Source organism: Aquarana catesbeiana, linkage group LG08, assembly GCF_042186555.1.
Source record: "Aquarana catesbeiana isolate 2022-GZ linkage group LG08, ASM4218655v1, whole genome shotgun sequence".
Classification (NCBI taxonomy): domain Eukaryota; kingdom Metazoa; phylum Chordata; class Amphibia; order Anura; family Ranidae; genus Aquarana; species Aquarana catesbeiana.
This window is the reverse complement of record NC_133331.1, coordinates 158657869-158681425: the sequence shown is the minus strand read 5'-3', so window position 1 is coordinate 158681425 and position 23557 is coordinate 158657869. Positions and strand designations below refer to the sequence as shown.

Here is a 23557-nt window from a genome sequence, read left to right as displayed (position 1 = left end):
AATTTCCTGTGCCTTTGTAGCTCGCACATCCCCAAAACATCAGCGATCCACCCCCGTGTTTCACAGGAGGAATAGTGCACCTTTCATCATAGGCCTTGTTGACTCCTCTCCAAATGCAGCGCTTATGGTTGTGGCCAAGAAGCTCAATTTTGGTCTCATCACTGCAAATGACTTTGTGGCAGAAGGTTTGAGGCTTGTCTCTGTGCTGTTTGGCGTATTGTAAGTGGGATACTTTGTGGCATTTGCGTAGTAATGGCTTTCTTCTGGCGACTTGACCATGCAGCCCATCTTTCTTCAGGTGCCTCCTTATTGTGCATCTTGAAACAGCTACACCACATGTTTTCAGCAAATCCTGTATTTCATCTGAAGTTATTTGCGGGGTTTTTTTTGCATCCCGAACAATTTTCCTGGCAGTTGTGGCTGAAATTTTAGTTGGTCTACCTGACCGTGGTTTAGTTTAAACATAACCCCTCATTTTCCACCTCTTGATTAGAGTTTGAACACTGCTGATTGGCAATCTCAATTCCTTGGATATCTTTTTTTTTTTTTTTTTTATATTCCTTTCCTGTTTTACACAGTCAAACCACCTTTTCCCGCAGATCCTTTGACAATTCTTTTGCTTTCCCCATAACTCAGAATCCAGAAACATCAGTGCAGCACTGGATGAAATATGCAAGGGTCTGTCAGGAGTCCAGAAACTCATTGACCTTTTATACATGCACACTAATTACAAGCAAACAGATCACAGGTGAGGATGGTTACCTTTTAATAGCCATTCAAACCCCTTTGTGTCAACTTGTGTGCATGCTATCAGGCCAAAATCACCAGGGTATGTAAACTTTTGATCAGGGTCATTTGGGTGGTTTCTGTTGTCATTATGATTTAAAAAGAGTAAACACAGTTGATGGATAATAAAGGGCTTCAGCCAAATACTAACCATGAGTGAAAAATGTTTTTGTGTTATTCATATGGCCAAGAAATCATAAATTCTGCCAGGGTATGTTAACTTATGAGCACAACTGTGTGTGTGTGTGTGTGTGTGTGTGTGTGTGTATATCTAAACAAGCTCTTGTTTTCATAGTAAATGTTTCAAGTTTTTTTTCTTCTATAAAAATAACGGATATGTTATACTTGCCTGCTCTGTTGCAGTGGATTTGCACAGAGCAGCTCAGGTCCTCCTCTTCTGTTCTCCTGACCCATCCCTCCTGTTGAGTGCCCCCACAGCAAGCAGCTTGCTATGGGGGGCACCTAAGCTGAGCTGCAGCTCCATGTGTCCAATAAGACACATAGCTGTGGTGCGGCCCTGCCCCCTCTCTCCCGATTGGCTAATTAACTTTGACAGCAGCGGGAGCCAATGGCACCGCTGCGTTGTCTCAGCCAATCAGGAGGGAAAGTCCCGGATGGCTGAAACACTAGTGGACATTGCTGGATAGAGATGAGGCTCAGGTAAGTATTAAGGGGCTACAGAGAGAAGGCTTTTTATCTTAATGCATTAAGATTAAAAACCTTTTGACTTTACAACCACTTTATGTTCACACTGCATGCAACTTCAGCTTGATTTCAAAACCGCCCATCAGTGTGATTTCATACACTGATGTCAATGCAAGTCACACATGTAATTGGCAAAAATAGTGCAGGAACCTTTTTCAAATCGGTGCAAGTCAGAGTCGCACAGATTTGAACGGTTTCAGAGGCACAAATAGGATGTGACTTGTCATGCGATTATGAACTGTTAAACAGGGGTTAAGGTTTTAGGAATTCTTACACTGAAAGAGTGTAGCTACTGCCACAAGGCTGGCTGCTTATTGCACTAAATTGTGAAGAGCAGTGCATTTTACCAATGTGTTATGTACAGTTTGGCATACTTTGTTTTTACCCTTGACTGTGTGGCAGCTATAGTATTGATAAAATAAAAGCTAAACTGAAAAATCCCCCCCCCCAATCCCTTTACATAGATCTGTCAGACCCGAGGAAGGTAAAATTTCCAAGCCACTGCTGAAAAAGTACATTGTCTCAAAATGTTCTCTGATGCTCTCACACTGAAACTTGTGTACTGATTTCCAGATTTCTGTCATTTACTGGAGTGCAGGAAAGCAGAGCTGTTGCATAATTTTGTTTCATTTTGTCTTTGTGAGATTAGTCATATTGTACAAGCCTATTTCCTTTCATCCATTTTTCGTAAATGTGCTTCTAATTAGTTGTAGATGTTTATTCTGTTAATTTTGTTTTTGTTTCAACACTAAAACAATGGACCTATCTATTATAAGGAAAAACACTGGGATATAACATGACCAGATTTACCTAATAACCTTATACTTAGCTGAAAGTTCCATAGCAAATAGTGTTTAATCATTACTGCTCTAGCTATTGTGGTGATGCATAAAAACCACACTATTTGTTCATAGACCGTTTAAGATGGGTCTCCTTAAATTGTCTTTGTTACCATTTTTTTTAACCTTAGCGAAGTAAGTGGAAAAAGGGCTTTGATTAGATTCACATTTGCTATAGAAAATCACTTGCAAATGTTGTGGTTTGAGACACTATTCCACATCATCTTATTTATCTCTGCTGCTTCATTCTTGAATTTCTTTCTGAATACGAACTAGGATAACATGAGTAGAACAGAGCAGCCCTTTTTATGATTGATATGCTTGGTACTTCCCATAATTCAGCAATCACTGATTAATCACAACAAAAAAATATATATATATACATTATATATACTTTGGTATCCTGGTAGCTGATGAGTCTGTATTGGTAGTATAACTATAAGTATGTTGTGTGTGGAGCTAGGGACTGCTTCAATATGCTGTGATGGCAACTGCTGGAATAGAAAGCAGCTAGACCAGCCATTCTCAACCAGGGTTCCGTGGAATGATGGGGTTCCTCAAGAGGTTGCTAGGGGTTCCTTGAGCTGTGGCTGACTGACGCTCCATCTGATGGTGCCTGCCTACTTCCGGGTTCAATGTCACTTAGCAGAGTCAGCTGCATGACACCAATTATCTAACAGGGGGCCTTCTGGGACAGATTTTGCTATCCAATGTGGTACTAGGTACGACCTCAAAACTACTTTATGGGATGTGTCCAGGATGTAGATGTTTAGGGAGACCCTATGGGTTGCATTAAAAATGTCTGCCCAATCTTCAGGCATAAGGTCCAAGGCTAAGCCAGTTGCCCATTTGGAGATATAGACCAGGAGAGGTGGTTTTGGAGTGTTTATTAAGGTAATATACAGTGGTAATTACTCTCTTGGCATGTACATATGAGATGCACAAATGTTTGTACATAGTCCTTATGTTGAGGCATGTCCCGGCAGTATTTTGGCAGTATAGAAATGTTTTATCTGAAGTCCTCAGAACTTCTTGCAAGCTAGGAAAAGGCTTAAAGCATGTAGAAAAAACTAGATGTTGTAGACGTGTTAACAGATGGATCCAATAGTGGAACAAGGAGGGTGCCTCGGCCACAAGATAAAGATTCAAGTTATGAAGGAAGGATAATAGCGGGGTATGAGAGGAGATTAGGTGTGGTTTATGCTTTAATCCAGGGGTCTCAAACTGGCGGCCCTCCAGCTGTTGCAAAACTACAAGCCCCATGAGGCATTGCAAGGCTGACAGTTACAAGAATGACTCCCTCAGGCTGAAGCATGATGGGACTTGTAGTTCCACAACAGCTGGAGGGCCACTAGTTTGAGACCCCTGCTTTAATCTGTCCCAGATGAGCAAGAAGTTCTGAGTAAGAGGGTTACAGATCTGTCCCCTATCATGCAAGGTGAACCAGAGTATATTATCTATGGTGTGGGGATCCACATTCAATAGCCTCCAACCGACCCAAAGGGGAACGATATTTGTGGCATGATATTTGAGGAGAGGTGCTAACTGAGCTGCCTGATAATATTTAGAAACGTGTGGAATGCCTAGACCCTCATTCGATTTAGGCCTTAGTAGCGTGGCTTTTGGTAGCAAAACCTTTTACGTTTCACAAACATAGGTAAACAGTTTGTTTACTTATGTGTATATCTTCCAGACATGCCAGTTATGGGTTCGCTGGTTCTACAATTACCTTGCTCTTGTAAATAGTACAAAAGAAAGTTATAGAAGATGAACAAATGATGACAAGATTAGGTTAGGTCATGAGCTGTAACGTTTGTGAATGTGTTTTTCATGAATAAAATCAATAAAAAAATGTTAAAAAAAAAAAATCTTTAATTGGATTTTGTGCTTCCCCCCAACCAGTATTTTTGCAATGGAGATCCAGATGGTGGTTTTGATTATACTCCATATACAGAGTCTCAGGATCCTGAGCAAGAAATACGTAAGTATTCTCTTTATCTGCATCAGTATCAATGTTAATAAAACAGCCTATCAGTTAGCATTTTTTAGGTGGTCAGGTAGAGCATTTCTTGCAGTGATAAATAAAAGTTAACTAGTTACACATGTGTACTACTTGCATACCTTAATATGAGGTATTCTCTGATTGGGCGAGATGGAGATTGTTGTGTCACAGCCCCTGCCTCTCCACCTCGTCCAATCAGAGAATGATTCATTCATTGAGAAAAATGCATGGTGCCCGTGCTAAGTGTGAGGAGCAAATCTTTATCGGATACTTTGCAACAATTTCACATGAACTGTTACTTAATAGATGGTAGGGCATCCTCTGGGAAGCATGTCCTTTTAATTAATTTTAATTCTTTATTACTTTTGATGTATTCATGCTTGGTCCAAACCTACATTACATTACAGTATACTTGGAGAAAAGGTTAAAAAAAAAATAAAGGGGGCAAACTCAATGAACCACTTGGTCTTTTTCTGTTGTCACTCTTCTCTTCTGTTTGCATGTGCTATGTTAACCCTTTCACTGCCAAGCCTTGCGCTCCACTTTTAAACTTGTGTAGCCAGACCATTTTTGCAATTTTTTCATTGATTTTTATTTTTCTCTTACAACTTTCATAGTTTGTAAAAAGACCTCCCAAACCATATATTTTCTGAAAGCAAGTGTTCAGATAAAAATCAGCACCTTTTTTTAAGACCCAGTGATATTTGCGCAAATGTTTATCAAAACAATATTTTCAATAAAAATGAAAAAAAAAGAAAACGAATGCAGCCACCATCTGAGGATTGCTAAGATGCTATATGTTTATATTTTTGATTTTGGGATTAAAGTAATTGTAAACCCATATATATTTTTAAAATTAACAAATGTCATACTGACCTGCTCCGTGCATTGGTTTTGCACAGAACAGCCCTGATCCTCCTCTTCTTCTGTCGCCTGACTGCTGCAGGCTCCTCCCCCTTGCTGAGTGTCCACCATAGCAAGCCGCATGCTGTGGGGTTACTTGTGTGGGCTTGTTTCAGAGCCAAGCTCTGTATGTCTATTGACACACACAGCTCTGATCCATTGAGGAGAGAGCCGCTGCTCTTGTGGAAAACACTGGATTGACATAGGGCTCAGGTAAGTATAAGGTGGAGCTGGGGGGGGAACTGCACTCAGAAGGTTGTTTACCTTTAATGCAGAGAATTAAGGGTAAAAAAAGGCCTTTAGAATCACTTTAATACTGCCTTTTCGTCACTTTTGTAGGTGTTCTCTGCCTAGGTGTAGAGTCCCATACTAAAAACTGCTCCATATAGTCAGAAATCTAAACAGGCCAATTTGCACACACAAATTTAACACAAGCTTTCTTCATTTAGCTAATTAAGTGTAATTTTACCTTGATCATGCGTTATCTGACTTTTTTTCTCATTTCCTTTAAGCAACTGGTCCACACCTGGCAATCATAGAGCAGCCTAAACAGGTAGGTGAATTACTGTACAGTCACATTGATGCATGAAAGTGAGTGTATTTCTACATCATTTTTAGTGACGCTTTATAGACATAGGCCTAAATCTAACACCCAAATGGTGCACTTGACACCTCTCGCTGTTAACCCCTAAAATGAATGCTTGCCTCTGTTCATTAGGTGTTGTATTAGATCTTTATGTTCAAGAGGCCGAGAATAATTATTAAACAGTTGCTTTTAAAATGGGCCATGGATTTCCATGATCGTATTTATTAGAATGAAAACCCACAACTCTTTCATGCAAAGTTTTTTTATTTTAGATTTGATTCCCTGAAGACTCCTGTCAATAACATTTTGCTTGTGTTGTAATTGACTAGCCAATACAAAAAAACTTGTCCACTAGCATTCCCTTTTTGGGGTTATTTACAAAGGGAACTGCAGACACAACAGAGGGTGCTTGGTCAGCACTAGTTTCTACCAAAGGGTGCGCTCCTGTGAAGTGTTTGGAAATGTTTGCTCACTGTATTCCTTGCTAATGTATTGACCTTTACAGCGCGGCTTTCGGTTTCGCTATGTATGCGAAGGACCATCTCATGGTGGACTACCTGGGGCATCCAGTGAGAAAGGGAAGAAAACCTATCCAACAGTTAAAGTGAGTTATTTTCATTTTGTGTATTGGCTTGTATGTCTCACAGATTCCAGTGCAGAGAAAACATGCAGAATCCCAGTTCTATCAAGTCGCCACAATCATTTAAAGACAGCATGCTTCCCAGGTTCTTTCTAATGTGATGTACACAAGTTGTAATCCAGCTTCATCGGAGTGATGCTTTATGGCCTAATGGGAGGTGTATAGGCACACTATTGGATATAAGAGCCTGGGGGTTGATCTCTCCACCAGTGCACAAACAGTGTCAGTTTTAGGTGTCATTGTTAAACAGAGCCTTATTGTATAATACGTGTATTGGCTTTTTCCAAACTATATATTAAATAACAATCTTCTTGATGGACGGAAGTCCTAAATGATAGCATACTTAAGGGAGCAGCTCTCTGTCCTTGAGTGGGTTAACTTATTACCTATATTCTGCATCAGGTGAAAGTGGTTTCTGATCAGTTTTTGTTTTTCTAATTTTTTTTATATCTTTATTGCAGATCTTTAATTATGTTGGCATGGCCAAGATTGAAGTGGATTTGGTTACGCACACAGACCCACCACGTGTTCACGCTCACAGCCTTGTTGGAAAACATGCCAATGAGACAGGAAGTTGTGTGGTGACTGTAGGGCCTAAAGATATGACTGCTCAGTACGTTTGTCCACAAATCAGATTTATTCTCTCTAACCTCCTCCTTTCCGTTTTATAGATGAAACAAAGGTCAATTCAATGTTTATCTAATGTTTGTCATATGCAGTTTTAGTGTCACATGATTGATTTGCATAAATTATGGCATGTGATCACTTAAGAGCCAATTCATAAATTATCAATTGTGAGATGAATAACGACAAATCTTCATTATGTTCAATTCACTTAAAAAGAAAAAAAAAAATTATCAAAAATTATCTTTTGAAACAGGCATTCAATATTTTAGGAATGTAGAAACTAACAATTGGGAACCCTGCACTGGCCAGTAAGTGCAATGCTGTTTGCTCAGAGTAAATAATTTGTAACATTACACCAGAGGGAGATCATTCTGTGAATGAAGGCACACTAAGGGCTTGTTTACACATGCGTGGGGGGCAAGTTGTAATAACAGGCGATTCAGCTGCATTTTTACTGCCCCCTTAAGCTGAAAAGACAGCCAGCATTTACAGGACTGTCAAACACCTCTTAAGAGTGAACCACATCTTTTCATCGTTTCGCAATTCTTAGTATGTCTTCGTCGATCTCACTCTGATGCTGTGTTAAAATCTGTGAAACAAAAAAATAATAAAAAATTAAGTACGAAATATTACAATATAAAAAATTTGAACTTATTCTATAAGGCCTCATGCACACTGGACATTTTTGCAGCTTCTCCTAGGGGCATCAGTCTTTTTTCTTTTCCTGCCTCTAAACTCCCCCGCGTGTTGGCCTATGTGTCCATGCACACGGCTTTTCACAGCATTTAAAGGCAGAAAAAAACTGCCAGTGTGTCCAGACACAGTAGAGTTTTGGCTTGTACATGTGAGTTAGTGCTAGGCGCGTTTAGCGCTTGAGTGTTATTCATTTTAATTTAAATTATTATTTTGGCCAATTCAATGAATTAGCACCCAAGCACATGACTCCTGTAAACGCTCTTTAACTCATGATACACTTTTGTGGGCGTCAGACTTTTTTATGCCAAAATGTTACTGCTAGGAGGAAAGGCTTTTGGATGAGTTTGCAAAATGTCTTGTGTGCATGAGGCCTAAAATAAGGCCTTTTTTTTTAGTGAATTGACTACTTTTGAGATAAATATTGCATTGGTTATTTTAAGGGAAAAACTATTTTCGTAATTTAACTCTTAGTGAATTGATCCCACAATGTTGTGTTCTCTTATGTTAAAGCAATTTTTTCTATAGTAATATTTGTTTATTTAATTTTTCTGTTGTATGGTGGGGTTTGCTTGTTGCATTAAAGTGCAATTAAAGGTAAAACTTTTTTTTTTGGATGGAGGGGAGAGGGGTTAGAACCCCTGTCAAGTTTCTATTGTCGTCTGTGCCCCCATCAGGGAGATTTACCCTCTATATTTATTTGTCCTTTTTACTGTTTATTACTCAGAGTGAAAGGAATTCCCAAATTTTGGGTTGTCACCAGAACAGTAAACCCTGAGAACCAGGGATTCCCTCACTTTGAAGACCTTTCCTCTCACCTGCTGTTTTGGCTATGTGACAGGAAGTGAAGGGAAATAAAAAAACCTGACAGGGGTTATAACCCTCTCTTACTCTATCCAAAAATGAAAAAAATGCCATTAGTTCTACTTTAATGCTGGCTGTGTTCTCACCTAATTGGTGCTTCTTTGTAAGATGGATTATTGCAAACTCTTCACATGATCATTGCTTTCTGCCTACGTGGTTGGCTTATGCAAATATTTAATATACTATATTCTGTATTTGTGTTTAGGTTTAATAACTTAGGGATTGTCCATGTCACAAAAAAGAGTCAGATTGAAATCCTGAAGGAAAAGATAAGACAGCAAATAATGAGAACCCGTTGTCTCACAGGTAAAACTATGAACTGTACTGAAACTTTTTGTATAGGCTGCTGTTATTGTTTCTATTCTCACTTATAAGTTTTTTGTTTTTGACAGTACCTGCAAACCTTTTAAAAATGTATCATATGTGTTCTGGAAATAAAACTGAGCTTTTTTTTCCAACTGAAATGAAATACAAAACTGAAGCATGTGGGAATGTGATCCTGTTCTTTATTATGATGGACTTACCCTTTTGCAGAGCAAGATGAGAAAGATATAGAGACAGAAGTAAAAGATCTGAAGAAAGTTACAGACCTGAGCATTGTCCGGCTTCGATTTACAGCATATTTGCCAGACAGCACTGGTGCTTATACTCTCCGTTTGAAGCCAGTCATTTCTGATCCCATCCATGACAGCAGTGAGTGATTTGATTTATGCACTGTGTAATACAGAATATTACATCTGTTTTTTGGAATAACCATGAAGCAAACATTCAAGTTTCCCTTGAATGAATTTCCATACTGGTGGGCAGCTTGTAGCTATTGACTAGGAAAATCTATTTTAATAAGTACATAAAATACACTTGCATAATAATGGTGCACATTATCACTATATAAACAGCATGCGTACAGAGATGTTTCTTCTGCTGTCTTTCCTGTCAGCTCTCCGCAGTTGGCCCATACCTTGATCCCTGTTCCAGTCCCAGCGGGATCAAGGCAGAGGTACCTAGGCCTTAGGGCAGGAGTAAACTACCCCATCATGTGATCACTGTGATTGACTGTCACAGTGGTCACATGATCGGGAGCCTATCTTACCAATTCCCATTCATAAATAGAAACTAGAATCTAACTGACAGCTTGGTGCTGGGATACTGGGGTGCACAGTGAGGACAAACCTCTGCACCATGAACACATATAGGTAGCGCGTGTGTGTATTAAGGCCCACCTTCCTTACTGCTGCAAGTATGTGTTATGTGGTTGTCAGGAGGTTAAAGGGGTTGTAAACCCTCAAGGTTTTTCACCTTAAAGCGGAGTTCCACCCACTTTTGAGAAGGTGGTCTTAAACGAAAGACCACCTCTCCACCCCTCGTTTTGTGGATATTAAAATTTTTTTTTTTTTTTCTTCTATAGTACCTATTTATGAAGTACATAGTGTACTTCCGATCCATCCGGACCACGGCGCAGGATGTCATATCCTTTTGTGCGGCGAGCCCCCCCCCACTGTCTTCTGGGACCTGTGTGTCCCAGAAGACAGCTGGCCATTCACGAAGCACCGCACGACTCGCACAAGCGCAGCAGGGAACGGGTAGCGAAGCCGCAAGGCTCCACTGCCGGTTTCCCTTAGTTAGATAGGCACCTCCCACACCCGATCTGATGGATGGATCGGCCTCGGGGGGGTGTCCTTATTAAAAGTCAGCAGCTACAGTGTTTGTAGCTGCTGACTTTAAAAAAAATAAAAATTTGCGGGTGGAACACCACTTTAATGCATTCTATGCATTAAGGTGAAAAACTTTGTAGTGCAACAGCCCCCCCAGAGCCCCCCTTTTCCTTACCTGACCCCGATCTTTCCAGCGACAAGAACGAGCCCAGCAGCTCCAGTTGCTGTCTCGGGTCCTCATTGGATAGATTGATAGCAGCAGCCATTGGCTCCCGCTGTTATCAACCAAATCCAGTGACATGGGAGTTGGGGGGCGGGGTCGAGTCCTGCTGTCTATGTCAATGGACGCAGCAGCAGAACTCAGCAGCGTGTCCGCAAAAGTGTCCTCTTAGAATGCGGGGGGCACTCGATGCGGGGGGGAGCCAGGAGCGCCGCTGGGGGACCCCAGAAGAGGAGTACCGGGGCCACTCTGCAAAACCCTTGCACAGAGGTAAGTATAACATGTTTGTTATTAAAAAAAAAAAAAAACTAACATTTACAACCCCTTTAAGCTAAATTCAGGCTGTTCATCAGATTTATCAGTTCTTGTCAGTTCGCCTTCTTTTTCAATCTCACCTTGCCAAGCATGGTAGCAGATGGATACTGTTGTGGTCAGTTTGCATCTCCCTGATTCTTCTTTGGTGATACAGGATTCTGTGCCAATGCACAGTGTACCTATAGCCTCTTTAGTCAGTTACGTGGCCACACCCCCATGGCTAGCCCTGCAGTTGTAACTCCCAGCTGAAGCCTCCTTTCATATAGCAGCTGCTGGTTGTAATCGAGCTCTGGAGAGGGAATAAGAGTTACATTTCGCTGCGTACAGTACATCGATAATGTTTGCCACAAGAACACTGTGAGACCTGGAGCAGCACCTGGAGGAAAGATCTTCTCCACAACCTTGAGATGGAACTTTAACAAATTCATGTACAAGAGGAAGTAAGATTCTCATGGGGTCATTGCCACTCACCTCCAGGGAAACTGCAATCCACAGGTTGCCAGGAGTTGTACATACCCCAATACCTGAAATCAGATGTTCCTGTACCAAACTAATGTCTTCCCTTTGTTCTTCGTTTACGTAAACATCACACTTACATCAACATCAGACACTGTGTGTGACTTAATAAATGCCCCCCCCCCCCTACATGTCCCCTATTGTGCATAAGAGGGATCATATGAAAGGCCATCTAGTCATGTGACCTAAAAAATAAAACCCACAAAAGGGGTACTAAATGTTTATAATTTATAAAATAGATACAATTATTGTACCTGTTGTTTTTTGTATAACCCTGTACTTGTGAACAATTCACATATAGTTTAAGTTCTCAACAGAAGCACAGAAATCCCGGCTCTTTTCCTATTGATTTGTATTACACCGGTATATTGTCAGCCTTCTAATATAAACACTCATCAGGTATTTCTAAGTGGTTAGGAACAGACTTAAAGTGTTTGTTACCCTAAAAAAAAAATATAGCTCCTGTTCCCTTAAAACATGTTATACAGTACAGTGCTTGTGCTGTGTAATTTGGCCCCTTCTAAAACCTGGCTGATCTTGCCTGACTATGCCCTCTCCCCTGTAAACTGACCACGGTTTATCATGGCTGCTGAGCCCTGACACCGTGGTCACTTTACGTGTCTCCGTCATCTCCAGCTCTCCTCCCTGCTTTCTCCCCTGCCTGCCTGTCAACTCTAGAAACTGCCTGCCCCCCCTACTGCTGCTATAAAAACGATATCATATGTATATCATTGCATCTGTTATATAATGCTATGTGTCCCAGTGCCTGTGCTGTATAAGAAAAATGCAGATTTCTACCTTATCTTAGAGCAGCCACAGACACCCACAGCAGCAGTAAGCCACACCCCACCTCCCTCCTCACAAGAGTTTGATGACAGCAGGAGCCTATGGCTCTGCTGTCCTCAGTTTCTCCTGTAAAAGCGTTAAGTGAGGAGGGTGACATTTAAGCTGGAGACAGCACTGGAGAGGTGACATGGAGTTAGGTAAGTGTTTAGGAACAAAAAGAGGGGTAGGACAGGTCGTGGGGCATTTTTTAATGCAGAGAACACATTAAGATTAAAACCATTTAGACTTTAGTTTGTAAGTTAAACTATCACAGCACTGAAAAATGGCCTGATATTTAAGGCTAGAAATCAAATGGTTAAAAATCACATCTGTTAAACACTAACTGGAAAGGATAACTAACTCCCCAGTCTAAAGTAGTAAAAAATATTATGTGCTAAAACTTTGGTGTTTATTGGCCCTGTCACTAGTCAGACCAGATTGGATTTTTGGGGAAAAGGTAATATGCTTGTTCCTCTTGGAGACATGTGAGGGTAGTGGTAGGTAGAATTTTTCTGTTTTGTCATTTTCTTTTTAACTTAATAAATGTAAAAAAGTCTTAAACTGAATGGGCCTTGGCAAAGCAAATAAACAGGTTGAGTTGAATCCTCTCCACCCCAGCTTAATGCACTCTCCTTACTTTGTTCCCTTGATGCACCATATGATGGCCATGAACAAAAGAAGCCACCCGAAGTAGCTCAAGTCTTTGCTTACACGGGGCTATGCTCTCTTTATTAAAATAAAGAATGCTTTTTATTAAAATCAAAAACATGTCACTCGCTCTGTGCAGTGGTTTTGCACAGAGCAGCCCCGGTCCTCCTCTTCTGAGCCCCCCCGTCTGTGCTCCATGCTCCTCCTCTTCACTGTGTGCCACCATAGCAAGCTGTTTGCTATGGGGGCACTTGTGCGGTCTCTCTTCCAAGTCACACTGCCTGTGTCCACATAGACAGCGCTGCTCAACTCTGCCCCCATGCTCCTTCCTCATACCAATTAATTGACCAAAGGCTCCTGCTGAAGCTCTGACAGACTCGGGTAAGTGATAGTGCAGTGTTTTTTTACCTTTAATACAGGGAATGCACACAGACTTTAGAACCACTTTAATTAAAATTGGAGTTGTCATTATTGGCTTTTCATCTATAGTGCATAGAAAGCAAGTCTTGGAATGAGATTCATCCTCCTCCTGTGAGGTCTCATTGCAAAAGAAAGTGGCTGATTTTGTTGAACAGGAAATTTCATTTTTGAGGGCTGACTCTAGTGAGACAGAGTTCTAATAAGAATCCATACTAATTCATCAGTTTGACTTGAGTGACCTCTAGTGGCTGTATGACCAAATGCAGCTGAGATTCTAGGGAACAGCACACTGAAGCAATATTTTATGTTGCATTCTCTTTGGTAGATATAATTTATCTTACATACTGAAGTATTTTAAATATGAGCAGTGATTTTGTGCTTTTGTGTCACAGTGCAGTGTAAAAAGGTTTTTGAAAGTGTATTGTTACTATATTCCTATTTTATTTTATTTAGAATCTCCTGGAGCCTCTAACCTGCGTATTTCTCGAATGGACAAGACTGCAGGGTCTGTAAAAGGAGGAGATGAGGTGTACTTACTTTGTGATAAAGTGCAGAAAGGTACCTTTTACTTCCGTTTCCTTCACTTTTAAGGTATAAGTAATTTCACATCTGAAGTTTTGCTTGCTTAACCACTTAAAGACCAGCCTCGTTTTGGATTTTAGGTGTTTACATGTTTAAAACAGGTTTTTTTGCTAGAAAATTACTTAGAACCCCCAAACATTATATATTGTTTTTTTTCTAACACCCTAGAGAATAAAATGGCGGTCATTGCAATACTTTTTTTTTGCACCGTATTTGCGCAGCGGTCTTATAAGCGCACTTTTTTTGGAAAAAAATCACTTTTTTGAATAAAAAAATAAGACAACAGTAAAGTTAGCGCAATTTTTTTTTATATTGTGAAAGATAATGTTACGCCAAGTAAATTGATACCCAACATGTCTCGCTTCAAAATTGCACCCGCTCATGGAATAGCGTCAAACTTTTACCCTTAAAAATCTCCATAGGCGACGTTTAAAAAAATTCTACAGGTTGCATGTTTGGAGTTACAGAGGAGGTCTAGGGCTAGAATTATTGCTCTCGCAATACCGGTCGCGGCGATACCTCACATGTGTGGTTTGACCACCGTTTTCATATGCAGGCGCTACTCACGTATGCGTTCGCTTCTGTGCGCGAGCTCGTCGGGACTGGGCGCTTTAAATTTTTTTTTTTTTTTTTTTATTATTTATTTTACTTTATTTTATTTATTTTTTCACTGTTTTAAAAAAAAAAAAAATTTGGATCACTTTTATTCCTATTACAAGGAATGTAAACATCCCTTGTAATAGAAAAAAGCATGACAGGTCCTCTTAAATATGAGATCTGGGGTCAAAAAGTCCTCAGATCTCATATTTAGACTAAACTGCAAAAAAAAAAAAAAAAAAAAAAAAAAAAGTCGTTTAAAAAAATGACACAAAAAAAATTGTGCCTTTAAGAGAAGTGGGCGGAGCCGTCGTAATGACGTCGCTACGGCCGTCACATGGTATAGAGACGGGTGGGGGCCATCTTGGCCTCACTCGTCTCAGTACCTCAGCGGTGACAGGTCCCGATCTCCTCTGCCGTTACCGACGGCTCCGGTAAGCGGCGGAGGGTGCGGGAGAGCGGCGGGAGGGGGGGTGGCACCTCTCCCGCCGCCGATAACTGTGATCTCACGGCGAACCCGCCGCTGAGACCACCATTATCATGTACAGAACCGCTCGCTGTAAAGATGGATATCTCAGTTGTGGCAGCAGCTGCTGCCGTTACCGAGATATCCATCTTTAAAAAAATGATGTATATATACAGTGAGCGGTCGTGAAGTGGTTAAACCACTTTAATATTGGACACTTTTATCCCCTTCCTGCCCAAGCCAATTTTCAGCTTTCAGCGTTGCTTCACTTTGAATAACACTTGTGCAGTTATGCAGCACTGTACCCAAATTCAATTTTATAATTTTTTTTCACACAAATAGAGCTTTTTTTGGTGTTATTTAATCATCGCTGTTTTATTTAGGAAAAAAAAAAACTGAAACGTTTGAAAAAAAAAACAAACACCTTTTTTCTTTGTTTCTGTTATAACATTTTTGTAAATAAATAATCTTTCTTCGTTAATTTAGGCCAAAATGTATTCTGTTACATTTCTTTGGTGAAAATAGCCCAAATCAGTGTATATTATTTAGTCTGTAGGAAAGTCCAAACACTATGGTGTGTGTGTATATATTTAAAAATCAATCCTGATCTACTGACAACCTCTTATTTCTTGAGGCCTGAAAATGCCAGGACAGTACAAATACCCCCCAAATGACCCATTTTGGAAAGCAGACAGTCCAAGATATTTAGTAGGAGGCATGGCGAGTTTTTTGAAGTTGTAATTGATGACAGCATCATCATATAACTGGTGCGGCAGTGATCAGGGACACTCACTAGAGACAGTATATTCAAAAATATATATATATAAGGTGATCAGGATTTTTTCTACAGCTAATCACTTGGTATAGATGGGCTGTGATTGGCCCTGTCTGTACCATGTGATCACTGTGACCAATTACAGCGATCAACACAATAGATGGCATTAATTAAAGCTATTGATTGTGTACAATTGTCATATTATCTGCTGTGATTAGTCACAGTGATCACATGGTTCCTGGCAGCGGGCCAGTACACTGATCCGTTATCTGCTGTGACTGGTGGACACAGCAGGTGACAGATCGCCGGCTGATCCAGGGAGGACGTAATATGATATCCTTCCAGAATAACTTTCCTGCCTGCCCGTCATTTTACAATAGGCTGGGCGGGAAGGTGTTAAGAATTTAGGTTATAATTATTTTTTATTAAGTTATGGAATAGGGGTTTCTAATAACTGCTTAATTTAAAAAAGAGAATTTACTTCTTAGCAGCCATGTGTATTGGCCTTTTTTTCCACAATAAAGATATGTTGCATGTAGAGCTAGCGAGGGTTTGTCTTATGGCAGGTAAGAGTTTCTTCCTGGTGTTGCACAAAAGCCCAAGGCCTATTAAACAGGGTCAGTATTTGATACCAATTCAGGGTAGCTAAGCTTTACTAGCCAAAGTCGGTATATTTATTAACAAACAAGCAATAGTCATCATTCTGGTCTTACAGCAGTCTCCATGATCAGAGTGTTATCAGCTTCTTGCATATGACTTTCTCTTCAAAGGCATAACAGAATAGTAAATGAAGATATATACTTGTTTGCTGTTGGAAACATTTATTATAGTATTTATTGGTTTGAATTCTTGTCTAAGTACACCATTATGAATAATTTTAAACAAAATCAGTGCTTGAAAGAGACTATGCCATTGTCTTGATAGGTGTATAGACCTGAATAGTTTGTGCATTGTTGCACACCGGCTGTGGTTTATCTCTGTGTCCCAATTATTTACTTTCTACTTCTCTTCTACAGATGATATAGAAGTGCGATTTTATGAAGATGATGAAAATGGATGGGAGGCATTTGGGGACTTCTCACCAACAGATGTCCATAAGCAGGTATGTTAGATTCCTTGATACAGTATTTTCAGATTTCAGGTTTGTGCTTGTGCTGTAACTGGCTGTAAGACAGAAAAGTAGAAAGTGTATACTTGCATGCCTTTGTTTTCTAATGTGCCATTTTATGGCTTTTACTTTAGCATTGAGCCCAGGTTCACACTGACAGCGGGATTGAAATAGTGTGAGTTCAGCTGAACTCGCACGATTTCATTCCCGTATGTCATTCTGACTTCAGGGGGCAATTTGCAGGTTCCTGCACAGATGTCTATACAAATCGCACCCTGAAGTCGCCAAAAGTAGTGCAGAAACTACTGTTGCGAATCGGTGCGGCGCCACAAATACGACGTTGCACCGATTCGGACGATGCCAATGCCGGCAATAGCCACCGATTTGGCATGCGATTTCGATTTGACATGTCAAATCGCATGCCAAATCGCTGCAATGTGAACCTAGGCTTAAATGCTATTTCAAACAAATGTAATTTTATGCTATCCTATTTCTCTAGCTATCTGGCAGATTTTTCCTAATTTTGTGTGGTCATTAGACATGAAGAAAGCTAAATTTCTCCACAATTGTCAGACAGTAATATAATTTTTTTGTCAGTAGAATAGAAAGGGGTAAGGACTTCGGATTTTATTGGTGTCTATTTGCCGTGGGGAGATCTCACATTGTGTTTGTTCACCAGGACAGGAAGTGAATGAAAACTTCCTAGACAGGGACACCGCCAATAAAAGACATTTTACAACCCTTTTTCACCCTTAAAAAAGAAATAAAAAAAAAAAGAATGTATGTGTTGGCAGGTTAGAGCATAAGGAGTGTTTATCAACTCCGTTTGCAGGTATTAGTACTGTGTTTTATTTCATCGCATAGTGTCAGGGATTCTATAATCAAACTGGTAATTTGGATGCCCTCTCTGATAGTGAGTTTGAATATGTATGTACAATGGAAGTGTAAAGGCTGATGGGGTTTTTTTTTTTTTTTATGGTTCAGTATGCCATTGTATTCCGGACCCCTCCATACCACAAGCAGAAAATTGACCGCCCAGTGACCGTGTTCTTGCAGTTAAAGCGAAAACGTGGCGGAGATGTCAGTGACTCCAAGCAGTTTACCTACTACCCTTTGGATCAAGGTAATTGATTATGCCGTCATGCACCAATAAAATAAAATGATTTGTTAGCGGCTCTGATAACATCTTTTTCTGCAGACAAAGAAGAAGTGGAGAGAAAAAGGAGAAAAGATATTCCATCGTTAAACCACAGCTTTGGTGGAGGAGCACCCATGGGGGGTGCAGGAGGAGGAGGCGGAGGCTCTGGAGGTTTTGGGCATGCAGGAGGTATGCTCACTAATTCAGATGTTTTGTTTCTTTCCAAAGCTTTCCTATGGCACATCCACATAGCATGCTTCTCTAAAAGCATTACCTGATTATTCACACCTTCTTGACCCTTACTGTGTTAATAAATAAAATCAGAAATATTTAATGTGTTTTAAATATTTAATTATTTTTTATAAAATACTTTTAATGATTTAGGAGATGGCTCTTTGGTTGCGCTGACTGATTTTTTTTTACTTTGTAATTTACAAGGGAATAATATGAATTACCCCTATGGAAGCCTACATAGCGGTTTCTTTACACACACTGGTACGGTCTACCAGGGTGGATACGCGATAAAAGCCGACTCCTCTGAGACTTCACACCTGCCAGTAAACATTAAGAAGGAGGCAGACAAGACCCCATGCAGCCTCACACAGGAAAATGTTCCATCTATCCAGAGAGAATACCAAGAGACCATACGTCAAGGTACAGAAAAAAAAAAAACATACTCTTGTCAGAGCTTAAACGTGTATATAATAGATCTAGTGTTTTTCCTTTTTATTGTAGATTACCTGTTTAACACTGAATGTAATTGGTCAACTATTTATAAAACAGTAGTACTCATATTTCTTCTCTCATCACAGCTCATATGTGCAGTATGAGAATGCTGTCCCTAGCCCAGCGTACCTCCAAGGCCTTAATGGATTATGCAGTAAGTGCAGACCCTCGCATGCTGCTGGCTGTGCAGAGACCGCTGACTGCCACTCGGGATGAGAACGGAGACACGTAAGTATTTTTTTCTTCTGGTGAATCTAAAAATACACACCAGGTGAAAAAATTAGATTTTTGTACTCGCCGTAAAAAACTTTTTTTTGGAGTCCATTGAGAGAGACAGGAATTTTTAAGACTATCAGGATTTCCAAAAGCAGTCCAACTGAGGATTGGACTACACCTCAAACGCAAACAGGCCCATAAAACAAGACAACTGGGGACTGTCTGCAGCTCAAAGAGCTGCAGGAAGGACCTATGGCCAAAGCTGACATCAGATGGGGACAAAATAGAACTTGGAGAACATGTGAATAGAAGACCAATTTGGAAGCTTTGCAATCAGGGAGCGTTGATATGGCTAAAAAAGTCCAAGAAGCACTCTCGTGTAATAGAGTGTACAATGGCAGGAAAAGGTAGACCCGAACCTGGAAACCATAAGCTTGGATGATGGTCTGCCTGATCACCTTGGTGAAATGAGAAACCAGAGCAAGGGTCCATCCAGGATGGCAAAAAGAGAATCCGTCTGCTGAAAGAAGCAGAAAGAGAAAGATTCTCAGAGCCTGACACACATCTAGGGAATGAAGGTAAATTTCATGTTGGTGAACTGGAACCAAACAGAGGAACGTGAGCAATATCCCAGTTAAGGTGTAAGGCAGAAACTACCCTTGGCAGGAAGGAAGTCCTGGGTCCTGGGCCTCAACACCACCTAGTACCTTTCCAAACTGCAAGGGGTTTAATGCTGGATAAAGCAACAGTTCAGACACTCGCCTCAGAGGTGATGGTTAACAGACGGGCAGATCTACATGAGAGACACCCCCCCCCCCCTCCCCCCCAAGTACAAAGGTCTAAACCAAGGAGAGAAAGCGAGAGGCCAACAGACTCTAAAACAAAATAGAATTGACAGAAACCTGTACCTTGATGGTGCTGATAGTGCTGAAAGCCAAATGCCAGTCCAGACGCAATTGTGAGAGGGAGAGAATTTGTTCTATCGATTAACTCCTAAAATGGAAACCCTGAGACTCGCACCAAGTGAGTTAGCCTTTTTCTAGCGTAGGAATCCATGAAGAGATGTGTCCCTGTCCCTTAGAACCTGGATAGCAATAGCTTTGCCATTAAAGCCAGCAACCAAGAAGCCAGATGGTAAATTGGTCAATAAACACAAGATCCTGATAATCCAGTAGAGCCCACAGAAAATCTGCCAGGAGTTTTACTATGTCAGCATACCACATGAGCAATGAAAATTACTGCAATGCTCTCTATTGCAAGCCTGAGAAGAAGACAGGAAGGAAAGACAGAAATCAGCGAGTATTGATCCCAAAGAGTCACTAGAACACAGCTGAAATAAAACAATCAAATACAGCCACTTGCCCACGCATACTATAAGCAAGGGATCAATCACTGTAGAGGAGAGATCTCTTTAAAGGGAATTTGCCTCCAAAGCATGTAAGCGCGCTCCTGCATAATCTTGTGTACAATCCTGCAGTGTAATTGGCTGGCATCAGTTCCCTAAGGCAGTGGTGTCCAAACTATGGCCCTCCAGTTGTTAAGGAACTACAACTCCCATCATGCCTAGTCATGTCTGTGAATGTCAGAATTTTACAATGCCTCATGGGAAGTGTAGTTCCGCAACAGCTGGAGGGCCGTAGTTTGGACACCCCTGCCCTAAGGTAAAGGCAGGCTCCATCATGTATGCTACCTCCTGATTTAGAGCTGCTTCAACAAGTGCACAGGAAGCAGTAGGAAAATTAAAACTATAACAATTTCCCTTTAGTATATTCCAAGTTGAAATAAAGAGAACTGCCTTATGTGACCAATTTGCAAATTACATAAAGATCATGAATAAAAACTCAAAGCAACTAGTCAGCTACAGTTACTACTGTAGCAAATACCACATACGTAACCTCAGTCCTTAAAAAGAGGAAACCTAAATCCAGTTTAATGCAGATCTCCATGTTTCATGTCCCTTTTAAATATTTTGTTGGATCAAGCTGGTCCAAATAATCTATTTACTTCACTAAGTGCTGCAGTGTCTCTAAGCGCTGTATGAACTGTAGCTTTAGCTATGTACAGTACACAGTGCTGGGTTCTGGCTGTGATACAGACCCTTCCTGTCTCACAGCCAAAACAACGCAGAGTCAGTCTTAGCGGCGATATTCTGTTATTGAATACAAAGCTTCCTCTGATTGTCTGAGTCAGAGGGACAGGCTTATGACATCATACTCTGCGACTCGGCCAATCGGAGGAAGCTTTGTATTCATTCACCAGCTTGGTCCAAACAAACTAATGTGACGGGAAACATGGAAATTGGCTGTAAGCCTGGTAGGTCCCCACGATAGTGAGTTGCAGAGACAGGAAAACTTCCTTCACACCGGATCAATAACGCCATAAGGAATCCCCTGACATACTGACCTGACCTGAATAGCGGAGTGCTGCCTGAACTGGAACACAGACGGTAGTCACTGATGACTGCAGGACTGTCGCAAAAAGAACAGTACTGTGAACTGGGAATCTGCTTTGCGTGGTTTACTGGGGAGCTTTCCAGGATTGTCATATCAAGCCTCTAGCTGACTGGAGTGACTTCAAAAAATTCAGGTCGGTTGCAGAAAGAACACCAGTATGAACTGGGAAAACCTGCATTGGCTGACTGGAGAGACATGGATTTAACCTATGCTGACTATATTCCTGAAATGTCATGTAACTGTATTGGCATTATATTTGTTTGCTGTCAAGACCTCTGTTTTAATTAGATTTAGAAAAAAAAAAAAATCTTAAGTGATCTATAAAGTTTTCTTTTACTAACTTACTTTTGGATTTATAATTAGATTTACCTTCCTTGTGTGCCTGGGGAATTTCCACTGTAGCATGAGGCAAACCTTAGTGTAGGGTGTGGGGAGCGTCAACAGATTATTAAGCAACTTTCAAACATTTTAGGCTCAATTCACACAGCTAATCCATCAGGATAAGCATACCTACTTGTGACAATTATTTTGTGTCCAATGAGATTTTTGAAAGTTATAGTCAAAATGGCTAAATCAAAGAGTCTTATCCTTGTGTTAAAGCATTGTTGAGTGTGAGTGGTGGACACCCGACCATAGAACACAGATGCAAACTGATAGATGGGTCTTTTGAACCCCTTTGCCTGTTCTCTTCAATGCCAGTAGATCAATATATAATCTGCCCTGGTCAACATAGACTAGATTTGGTGCACAACTGATGTATTGGGTTTAGATTTGCTAATCCCTATATAAAGTAATAAATAAACTAAGATTTAGTCCTATACAGATAACAAGAATTTTGTATGCGTGTAAAATTTCCTAGTGTAATAGAGGCTCAGTAGTGTCATTTTTTTTTTTCCACCAGGCCCCTCCACCTTGCACTTATACACGGACAGAAGGCAGTCATTCAACAGCTGGTAGATGTTATAAGGGGGGTTCCAGATCAGAAAATCCTCAACATATGCAACAACCTTCATCAGGTATTTATCACTTCTGTCATTTTTGTTTTGTCGCTGGTTATTACTCCCCATGCTTTTCCCAAACGGTCATAGTATGGATATTGTACTTTCTGTTTAGAGTACATACAGACTGTTTATTAATTTTCCAGCATTAGTAATGAACGTTAATGGATATTTATGCACAGCTGAAAAATCTTGTCAGTTGAAAATCTTTTCACATCACTACTAATGACAAATTTAGCTGCAGTTGTATGTTGGGCTGTTGTGGTTAAAGACTACTTTGTAAAATTATCCCCTAGTTCTGTGAGATACTGTAATTTAGGCTTTGAATGGCTTTCTATCAAGGACTTACACAGCACATTACATTGAGGAAAGCGAGATTTTATGTGACTTTCATAAAGTAATAAAGTACCAGTAAGAAAAAAAACTAACCCCATAAGGCATGTCCGCTGAATGAAGTGCATTAAAAAGACAAAAATTGTAATTATATGTTATATAGAATTCAGGGATGGTAACAGAATGTTTGTTTAAAAAGATGCTTTATCCATGGCAGACAGATCCAATTGTTTTCATAGCTGCTATCTTCTACTTATAGCAGATAGTTGCTTCATATCATCTTCTTATATTTCACTATATTAAACAATGAAATAATAGAGTTGCTTTAGCCAATGTATAGCGATTGCTGTGCTAATGATGCGTGTAAGATGGGTTTGTGGGGTTTAATTGTTCCTCCTACAGAACAGTAGAAAAAAGGTGAGGGTTAATGCAGTGACTTTAAAAGGTGTAATATACCATGTGCAGAATCTATAGCAGTGATACATGAAAATACACAGCTACAGTATAATGCTACTGTATTTATACTACGGGTTGAGCGCCTTGCTATTTAGAGCAGAATAGGTTAGACCTCAGATTTTAAGTAAATATTACAAAATGATTACAAATGAAAGTTTTACCCTAGACGTACTGTGTTTTCTTTCACAGACTCCTTTGCACCTTGCAGTGATCACCAAACAATATCAAATGGTTGCTTTGCTGATCAGAGCTGGAGCAGACCCTACTATCCTTGATCGTTTTGGAAACTCTGTGCTACATTTAGCTGTTCAAGCAGGAGATGATAAAATGCTTCAGGTTCTCTTAGATCACCAATTCAGTGGTTACAAAAATCTCCTCAACATGCCAGATTATCATGGTAAGGACCATAGGCACTATAAAGGGGGAAGTAAAGTGGTTGTAAAGCTGAATGTTTGTTTTTGTTTTTTA

At 40.3% G+C, this 23557-nt stretch overlaps 1 protein-coding gene across 3 annotated transcripts in view; it reads left to right on the top strand.

The window, feature by feature from the left end:
• Positions 1-23557, top strand: part of NFKB2 (nuclear factor kappa B subunit 2) — a 76629-nt gene that overhangs the window by 36359 nt on the left and 16713 nt on the right. For all 3 annotated transcript variants that reach the window (XM_073596612.1, XM_073596614.1, XM_073596613.1), the window contains 14 exons: positions 4233-4311; positions 5748-5788; positions 6327-6425; positions 6923-7074; positions 8851-8951; positions 9180-9338; positions 13695-13799; positions 16678-16763; positions 17754-17892; positions 17968-18096; positions 18346-18561; positions 18720-18861; positions 22204-22318; positions 23279-23486. In XM_073596612.1, the coding sequence (XP_073452713.1) occupies positions 4233-4311; positions 5748-5788; positions 6327-6425; positions 6923-7074; positions 8851-8951; positions 9180-9338; positions 13695-13799; positions 16678-16763; positions 17754-17892; positions 17968-18096; positions 18346-18561; positions 18720-18861; positions 22204-22318; positions 23279-23486 (1771 nt within the window). The remainder of the gene's footprint in view (positions 1-4232; positions 4312-5747; positions 5789-6326; positions 6426-6922; positions 7075-8850; positions 8952-9179; positions 9339-13694; positions 13800-16677; positions 16764-17753; positions 17893-17967; positions 18097-18345; positions 18562-18719; positions 18862-22203; positions 22319-23278; positions 23487-23557) is intronic.